Genomic DNA, 10,063 nt, shown 5'->3' on the forward strand with positions numbered 1-10,063 from the left:
GCTATAAGCATGAGACTAGATGCAATATTTGTATAAGCGGCATTTGGACAATTTCATATAAAAAGTTCTTTAGAAAAGCTTAAGGGAGATCTTAGAACTAGTCATTATTTTAAAAATATTTTCTCTTACTACTATTAAAATAATGTACAAGGTTGTACAAAACAATCAAAAACTACCGTCCAAACAAACATATCCTACCTTTTCTAATTCTTAGCTTAGATGGCCGGCCAGCAACGAACATTCGAACTATTTGCACTATTAGATGGCAAACATATTGTTCAAGCAACCCTTCAAACGCAAATAACCCTTTTAAGTTGTGATCTGAATGACGAACCTACCAAGATCCAATATAGAGACCAATAATTTCTCAAAAATAACCCTTTTTAAACTATCCATGCATTCAAACTCGAGGGATACATTGGGGGGATTTGGACATAAGAATTTTAAAATTTCGAAAAAAAATAAATTTTTTGTAAGTAAGAATATTATTTAAAATTAAAATTATGTTTGGACATAAATATAATTTCAAGTTATTGTTGTGATCTGAAATAAAAATTTTAAAAAATAACCTCTTAGAGTTCCTAAATTTTCAAAAAAACCCGAAATTAATCTTTAAATAAAAATTTTATGGTCAAATACTAATTTCAAAAAAAATAAAAAAAATCGAAAAAAAGAATTTTTTTTTATGGCATAGTCGAGGAAAAGGTTTTTTTTTAAAACAGAAGAAAAAGCACACACCAATTTTCTTTTGAAAGAAGTAAAATTCTAAAGTTTTCATTAATCAGCAGATCCAAAAGATGAGTAATGAGGTACAAATGGAAGAAACAGTAAGAGATAATTAACAACCCCCCCCCCCCCCCCAGCTGCAAAAACAAGAACAGTTTTTGAACCTATATACAAAAATCAGCCCTTAATTAAGTTGTCATTATCAAGCTTCCATTGGTGGGGCAAGGTTAAGATCAAGATTTAGTTCTCTTCTAGCTCCGCCGCCTCCTCCGTAATAGTTCTCGTTCGCCGCAGTCGATGAGCTCGAGTCACTATGAACTACCCTACCACTAACGCCGTTAAACTCAACTGCCACCGGTTCAAACCTGTACGGCTTTGGCCGGTTCAGTACTCCGGTTGGCACAAAATTATTGTCGAACAACAAAATTGGCTGGCCATTTGGCAGAACCGCCACTGTCGGTTGCTGATGAAAAATCGGAAACCCATTTCGGACATGGTTGCCACCCTCACCAACGGCGCCGAGATGTCGCGTGAGGTCGAGCTCAAGAGGCGCGTGAACGCCGGTTTCTCCAATAGAGGACTCTGCAAGGCCACTGTTGTCACTAGTCAGAGCTCCCATAACGGGTTGATGATGGAAAATCGGAAATCCATTTCTCACCGATCCAACTTCTGATTTACAACCACCATGGTCAACGCCTACAGCGACGGTTCCAAGGGGGCGCGTGAGGTCGAGCTCAGACGGCGCGTGAGGAGCGTGAACACCGGTTTCTCCACTGGAGGACTCTGTTGGTCCACTGCTGTTACTGGGACACTGATTCTCCGACGGCAAGGGGAAGTTCGTCTTGGCTTTGGGTCCTCGGAACTCTCTGGCGGCGGCGTCATAAGCCCTTGCCGCCTCTTCCGCCGTGTCGAAGGTGCCTAACCAAACCCTGCTCTTCTTGCTGGGATCACGGATTTCAGCAGCGTAACGTCCCCATGGCCTCTTTCTTACTCCTCTGTAGTGAACCTCTTTCACTCCGTTAGTTTTAACATTTCCTCCTTTCAAACCGCCATTTAGCTTTTCTTTCATAGCCATTTTTGTATAGCTGATATGGTGTATTTTGTGACTGGACGTGTAAAGAAACAGCTTGAGAAGCTGTGGTTCTACTTATGATGTGTAGAGGTGCTTATATAATGGAGGATAGAGGGGAAAGCAGGGAGGGTAAAAACTGTCTTGCATTTAACGGTGTATAATAAGCAAATCTTCTAAAAGACAATGGTACTATTGGATTTTTTTTAAGTAATTCTTTTGTCTGCTACCATTTGTTTGGACATAATTTAACTATGGTTGTTCATGGTTCGGTTTGGATCGATTTTTTCCTAAAAAGAAATTAAATTAAGTAAGTCAGTTTTTTAAATATTAGAACCAAACCAAACTAATTAAGTCGATTTTTCTCAATTCGGTTTATGTCGATTTTTCGGTTTTTTCGATTATTTATCGATTTTTTCTTAAATATAAGACATACACTACCAAACACATATTTTGGCGACCACATTTTTAATGTAACACTATCAAATCAATTGCCCTTTGAGAAATCTATTATTTACCAAAATATATTGATGATAATTGAATCAAATAGTGATGAATAATTTAAGGACTCAATTAAAAATATGTTATTTTTAACACGAAATGGATTCTTACACTAAACAAAAGAAAACTACCAATCAAACTAGAAAGTAAAGGTAAAGAACTATATTAAAAGTGCAAACTATTAACATTTACCATAAATCTTTTGAAACTTTGTATAACAATATGCATATATATAGGTGTAATAATAAATTTGAAATAGCTACTCTTATAGTCGGTTTGGTTCGATTTTTTTCTGATTAAAATTAAAACCAAACCAAATTTGATCGGTTTTTAAAATTCAAAACCAAAACCAAACCAAACAAAAAAGTATAGCTTTTTTGGTCGGTTTGGTTGGTTTTCGGTTTGGTTCGTTTTTTTGGATTTTTATGAACACCCCTGACTTTAACCATATTAAGTAGGAGTAATTTATGTGCAGAATATTGAAAATATCCACAATTCAATATTTTATTATTACTTTGTTCATTATATACTAAGTACTTAAAAATAGAGAATTTAAATTTTAAAGCTTGCTTAAAAAGTAATTAAATATATAGGTTTCCACTTTAAATAGAGAATTTAAATTTTAAAGCTTGCTTAAAAAGTACTTAAATATATAGGTTTCGCGCACATAACTCTAATGTTTTTTTAAGTAATTAATGCCCAAAAAGAAATTGGGCCGAATTGTCAGTTTTCAACTTGGTATACTTGCTTCTTTCAACTTCAATCAAATGGTAAAATTACTTGCCACTTAAAATTGATGGTAATATATTTGTGTTGGTTAAAATTAGTTCGTATTAAATACTCGTCTAATAGAGCAACACGTGAAATCAGAGACAAATAAAAAGTGAGACAAGTGAAAATTAAAACCGGGGGCGGTAGTTTCGGTTGGCACCAGGAAGCCCCGAAGGGAGTGTTGCTCATGAAGACAAACGAATGTCTGCCACCCGACAGCATTCGATGAAGAATATTTTGCGGTATTAAATACATACTCCATTATAGAGAACATGTCATTCATAGCCTGTTGTTATACATTCTTCAATAGTCCCCATAATTGTCATTTAAGATGGGCTTGATCCTAGGACCTTGTTCCCCATGTGCAACTATAAATAGAGATTTTAACAGTCATTGTAAGGGGATGAATTTTCTGATAAGCTTATGCTATATACTGTTCAAAAACTCAATAATATTTTATTGCTTGTCTTCTAATATTTGTATTACTGTCTTCGGGAACTATGCTCTCGGAACCAGAGCTATTTGTTGCTTTATCTCGATTTCAACTCTAAGTCCTGCATTTTATTTAATTTACTTATTATTTTGGGATCAAATTAGTACGCTTGTCTGTAAACCACGTTACAAATTCAACTGTACTATTTTACGGATAAACAGTTTGGCGCCCATCGTGAGGCTTAGGTAGTTGCGTAATTGGGTTGGTCCTTGCATCTATTACTAACCTGTTTAATTCTTTATTTCTTAGCGAAAAATCATAAAAAGGGCAGATAATGATGTCAACATCACACACAATGTTGAGGCCCAAGGAAATCAGCCTCAACACGAAGATTTGATTAGTGCTACCCGCAACGAGGGGGATGAAGCCACGCCGGTCCATTGCGGACAATATCCACGACACGTCCGGGAAGTAACTCCTAATGATGTTGAGGACAAGCACGTTGCGAAAATAGTAAGAATCGTGAGGGAACAATAAAAGGCAATTATGGGCCATCTTTCGTAACAAGATCAGTTCATGACAGAGTTGAAGCAAGCGTTGTCGGGTGCTTCCAACAATGTGAATGAAAAAGGTCCAGTTCCTCCAGGCGCTCCTGCAAACCAAACAGCACAAAAGGTTGATAATAATACCCTGAAAGGTGAGGTCGGCTTCGACAGGGCCGTGGGGAATGACAACAGATCTAGTAACAATAACGAGAACGATCCCTTTAAAGCCGAAATCATGCGGTTTATAAGGGAAATAAATGCCCGAATGGATCAAATCTCTCAAAACACTATACGAAGTTGATGCTCGCTAGCCAAAGATAGTATAGTTTAGTGATCGTATCCCCATGGATTGGATTTAAACAATGCTCAAGCAATTTCTAGCTTAACGCTATTCAGGATGATCAAAACTTCATTTGTAATGGTTATAAACTATGATTAACTACTAAAGTAAAGCTATTCACAATTGACTTCAACAAACCAGAGATTAGCAAAGTCGATTTTTTATCAATGTGAGGAGCAAGGGTTTTGACGTGATAGGTGCAAGGTTTTGATTCTGGATATGATACTGTTATATTTTACTCTTGGGGTACTATCGATTCTCATGAATTTAGGTGATTAGCTTATGCTTCCGATTCAGACTCATCTCTCGATTAAATCTAAATCTTTCAAATAAATTAATGTGAAGTATGATAGAACTTGCAAGAATCTATTGGTAAGAATGATCTAAGAGAAACTTCTCTCGAATATTTCTCAATCTTAATTTAGGAGAGGTCACAAATCTCTTTCGATTATTTTAAAGAAGTACCAAAATAAATTAAGGCATGCATGCAACAATATTCAATATTATGCTCTTCTTCCAATTAAACAAGATTATGAATAAAATCACAACTATAGTAAAGTTCTTCCAATAAATTCAAGCCATTAAGTAGTAATTAAATCCATAAACAACAACCAAGTCACCAAATCACGTCAAACCCTAAGGTAAACTACTCCATAGTTATAAAGGCAGTCATCACAAAAAGAGTTAAAGAAGAATAAAGCATCAATCTAACATTACGATCCAAACTCTGGTATTGAATTGATGAAAATATGATGAAATCACGTCTCTTGTAGACTACAATGCTCTCCCAAAGCTTTCAAGGTCAAAAGTCTCCTCAAAAACGTATTTTTATTGTATTTATACCAAGTAGGAACGAACCCAGACGAAACAACCCTCTTTGAGCCGAAGTGGAAAAACCTACAAACTTTTTACACTTCATGTATCGCATAGTGCTACACAGGGTGCGTTGCATTAGTGCATTTTTCCCGATCGTAAACTCTCCGAACATAACTTTTCTGACAATTTTTTTTAGTGATGCTACACATTATGCCACGCACTATACATAACATTAGTGTATTTTTCTGTCAGAATAAAAAACTACAAGTCTCTGAACTTCTCAAATTTCTGACACACATTTGCACTGAGGTGTCGCACTGTGCTGCGTATGGTGCGAAACATTAGTACAAATGTCATAATCCTTGATATTTCTTCAAACTTTCGTATGAAACACCGATCCACGAGCACCGGACACGATCCTGGTTTGATTCCTTGTCTTTTACTCAGACTTCAAAGCTCCACTTAGTTGATTTAACTCCAGAACATCTTTTTAACTCGGAATCAACTCCTACGAAGCATAAAACACATAATAAGTGCAAATAACTATCATTTAAGCTAAAAAACGCTCAAAGTACAATAATTAGAGTGTAAAATACGGCTAAAACATGTGTTCCTAACCTACCATCACGCACCATTGAAAGGACCAGACTCAAAGAAATACACTAAGTTGTTGTTCAAACCAAGCGTGGCACCAGAGTAAATCCTAAAGCGGTTCAAAATGCCAGACGTGCCAAAATATGATGGGACTTCAGATCCTTAGGAGCACATCACCACCTATACAATGGCGGTGAAAGGAAATGACTTAGCTCCACATGAGATTGAGTCTGTCTTGTTGAAGATGTTCGGGGAGACCTTCACAAAAGGGGCACTGCCATGGTAATCGCTTTTACCTGAGCACTCAATAGATTCCTTTGAGGTGCTCGCATATTCTTTTATCAAGGCCTGTGCGGGGGCCAAGAAGGTATGGGCTCGAAAGACCGATATATTTAGAATTGCGCAAGGAGAGACCGAAATGTTGTAGGAGTTCGTGACCAAATTTCATAAGGAAAGGATGCTGCTACCGGTCGTACCAGACGGATGGGCAGCCAATGCATTTACTAAAGGGCTAAATCCGAGGAGTTCGGACGCTTCCCGAAAACTAAAAGAAAGTTTGCTCGAGTTCCAGGAAACAACATGGGCAGATGTCCACAACTGCTACGAGTCGAAGATAAGATAGATGATGACCAGCGCGTTTTCCAGGCATCAACCAAGGGTCAAGATCGAGAAAAGAATAAGGAAAAGTTGAAGGATGATTTCGACGCAGATCAACAGTCTTCTAGAGGACGGATATTTCCTTACAAAAGGGTCGAAGGATGCGACAGAGGTTTTCCAGTCGACAAATAGATTGGCTACCGATAGGAGAGCTGATCGTGGCCGGAGCAACAGATCTTTGCAGAACAAAGAGATATTAGGATACCAGGATTCCACCTACCCCAGATTATCCGAATATAACTTCAGTGTCAGCGTAATGGAATTGGTATCCACGATAATGAACATTAAGGAAACATGATTTTCGAGGCCGATGAGATCTGACCCTAGTCAGAGGGATCCTAATCTATAGTGCGAGTACCATGGGACCAACAGTCACCGGACTGGGGACAACCGACATCTGCCCGAGGAGGTGGTGAGATTGCTGCAAAATGACCACCTTAGAGAATTCTTAAGCGACCGGGCTAAGAATAACTACAGCCGCAACCAGGATAACTTGAAACCCTCAAAAGCAGGAAAAAATCCTCTTTGTCTAATGATCAACATGATTTTTTTTGGAGGGGGGGGGGGACGAGATTAATGGTGTAACCTATTCTACATCGAAAAGGACAAAAGTATCGATGACCCATAGTAAAAGATTACGGGAAGTCATCGAGGACGATATCACTTTCACGGAGGAGGACGCAGTTGGACTCCTACTACACAACGATGCCCTGATAATTTCTCTTAATATTTAGATTTTAAAATTAAACGTGTTTTTGGTGGACTCAGGGATTCAACCAATATTATCCAATGGAGAGTGATGCAACAAGCCAAGCTAACCAGAAGCACTATTCCGGCCACAAAACTCCTCGCCGAATTCAACTTAGTATGTATGACAACCCGAGAAGAGATTCTGCTGCCCACCAATGCCAAAAGGGTAATGAAGACGACTCTTTTTGAAGTAGTAGAATGCGATATGGGCTACGATATTATTCTTGGAAGACCACGACTACATGAGATGAAAGTTGTGCCATCAACATACGATCAACTTCTGAAATTCCCGACTCCGGAGGGAATTAAACAAATAAGAGGAGATCAGCTGGCAACAAGGGAGATGAACATAGTCTTAGTTTCCAGTAGCAAAAAGGAAAGAGCGTGTGACATAGTAGTTACAGGAACCGACGCCTGCTATCGAGCCAAACAAAGTGAACATGGGAGAGGAGCCATCGGAATCCTATCAAGTACCAAGATACTTCCAGGTACCAAAGGAAACGGATGTAACCAAATCCACATAGGAAGAACTCGAGCAAGTTGCATTGTTAGAAAAATTCTTGGAGAGGAAGTTCCACTTGGTGAAATGATTAAACCCCGAGCTCAGGTTAGGATTTATAAAATTTCTTAAATTCAACGTTGACTGTTTTACGTGGTTGCATGCGGATATGACAGGTATTCCGCCAGAGGTGGCCTTGCATAAGTTAATCCTGGATCCTAACATCCCTCCGGTAAGACAGAAGAAACACCCTATTACCGAAGTCAGAAACAAATTTGTCAAAGAAGAGATAACTCGATTGCTTGATATCGGTTCAATCCGGAAGGTAAAGTATCTTGACAGGCTAGCTAATAATGTAGTAGTTCCAAAAAAGAATAATAAGTTTTGCATGTGCGTAGATTATAAGGATCTAAATAAGGCGTGCCCAAAAGACTCGTTCTCATTGCCAAACATTGATCAAATAACTAATGCGATGACCGAGCACGAGTTGATGAGTTTCCTCGAAGCTTATTCCGGGTACAACCAAATTAAATGAACCCGGAGGATCAGGAAAAATCTTCGTTCATAACAAACTTTGACACATATTGCTATAATGTGACACCTTTCGGGCTTAAGAACGCTGGAGCCACTTTTCAAAGGCTTGTGAATAAATGTTTAAAAAACAAAGAGGGAGAACCATGGAATTTTACATAGATGATATACTGGTTAAGTCTTTGAACGTAGGTGATCATCTTAAACAATTAAAAGAAACATTTGACATCCTAAGGAAGCACAACATGAAGCTTAATCTCGAATAATGTGCATTCGAAGTTAGCTCCGGTAAGTCCTTAGGGTTCCTAGTGTCACAAAGGGGGACAAAGTCGACCCCGATAAAATTAAATCCATCAAGGACATCCCCGACCAGCTATCAAACGTTAAAGAGGTTAAAAGGTTAACAGGAAGACTGACCGCTTTGAGTAGATTTAATGAAGAATATTCTGCAGCATTTAATGCCTAGTCTGTTATAGAGATTATGACATTCATAGGCTGCCATTACACATTCTTCAATAGCCCCCATAATTATCATTTAAGATGGGCTTGATCCTAGGACCTTGTTCCCTAGGGGCAACTATAAATAGCGATTTCAACAACCATTGTAAGAGGATTAATTTTCTGACAAACTTATGCTATATACTGTTTAAAAGCTCAATAATACTTTGTTGCTTGCCTGCTAATATTTGTATTACTGCCTTCGGAAACTCTGCTCTCGAAACCTAAGCTATCTGCTACTTTATCTCGATTTTAAAGCTAGTTTTGCATTTTATTTAATTTACTTATCATTTTAGGATCAAATCCATTCGCTTATCTATAAACCACGTTACAAATTTAAATATACCGTTTACGGGTAAATAATATCATACTTAAATCAACATACTAAAGTTGCAAATATTTAATCATTAGTGTATGTATATCTTGATTGATTTTATGGACTCTTACCACAATCATTGTAAAACATTCTTAAATGGATAAAAAGAAATTAGAATATTTATATCTGTCGTCTTGAATTCTAATTTTTTATAGTTTGATTTGTTTTCATTAATGGTTAGACCACATCTTTAAATATGGCATATGGCTTAAAATCAAAACTTTAGCACTCGCTATCTAAACAAAACCAATAAATACATAATATTTTATAGTCATAATTAATTTAATATGTTTCCTTTCTTCTTTTTGCGTGAAAATTCACTAGGTTATGGTATCCAGGGGTTAGTATAAAGAAAGAAATATACTCTCCCCGATTTACAATAAATGATCAATTTGTCTTTTTATTTTGATCCAAAATAAATGTCCATTTATATAATTAGAAAAAGTTTGTTTTGTTTTTTCAAAAATTACTCTTATGTACATATTCCTAAAAAGTCTTTTACTCCTCATATTAAATTATATTGCAATATTTAATTAAGGGTAGTCACACTAACTATTTTTGTCTAGAATTTAGTATTTCCTTAATAAGTGTGCCCAAAGTAAATTAGTCACTTATTGTGAAGCGGAGAGAGTATATTTTTAATTGCTTTAAAAATAATAGATAACAAAATTTATATTTATACGTATATTATTATATAATATATAATACTATATATTTTTAATTTGTGGATACAATTAGTTTGTTATCAACGGTTAATTTTATATTTTCTCCGGGTAAAAACGCGGTCAACGTAGCGTTTGACAGGAGATGGGAGGCCGCCCAAGAGAGTAATATTATAGAAAAAGGTGTATGGGATTACGTGGACACGCGGGCATTTTCAAAGACAAAAGTGCTATAGATGTTGATTGACGGCATCTGCCGGCTTTTTGATATTCCTTCCGTTTCAGTGAACTTGGG

General features: G+C 37.0%; 2 protein-coding genes across 2 annotated transcripts; one reads left to right on the forward strand and one right to left on the reverse strand.

Annotated features, from left to right (window-relative positions):
* Positions 1-741: 741 nt before the first annotated feature.
* Positions 742-1,924, reverse strand: LOC104220183 (ethylene-responsive transcription factor 4-like). The gene has a single exon (XM_009771002.2). The coding sequence runs from the start codon at positions 1,799-1,801 to the stop codon at positions 929-931; it is 873 nt and encodes a 290-aa protein (XP_009769304.1). The 5' UTR covers positions 1,802-1,924; the 3' UTR covers positions 742-928.
* A 4,058-nt stretch (positions 1,925-5,982) lies between these two features.
* Positions 5,983-8,445, forward strand: LOC138870389 (uncharacterized). The gene is made up of 4 exons (XM_070148189.1): positions 5,983-6,077; positions 7,221-7,783; positions 7,878-8,026; positions 8,425-8,445. Exons 1-4 carry the CDS (start codon positions 5,983-5,985, stop codon positions 8,443-8,445), a joined length of 828 nt encoding a protein of 275 aa, XP_070004290.1.
* Positions 8,446-10,063: the final 1,618 nt, after the last annotated feature.

The sequence above is a fragment of the Nicotiana sylvestris genome, chromosome 6, assembly GCF_000393655.2.
Source record: "Nicotiana sylvestris chromosome 6, ASM39365v2, whole genome shotgun sequence".
NCBI classification, from domain to species: Eukaryota; Viridiplantae; Streptophyta; class Magnoliopsida; order Solanales; family Solanaceae; genus Nicotiana; species Nicotiana sylvestris.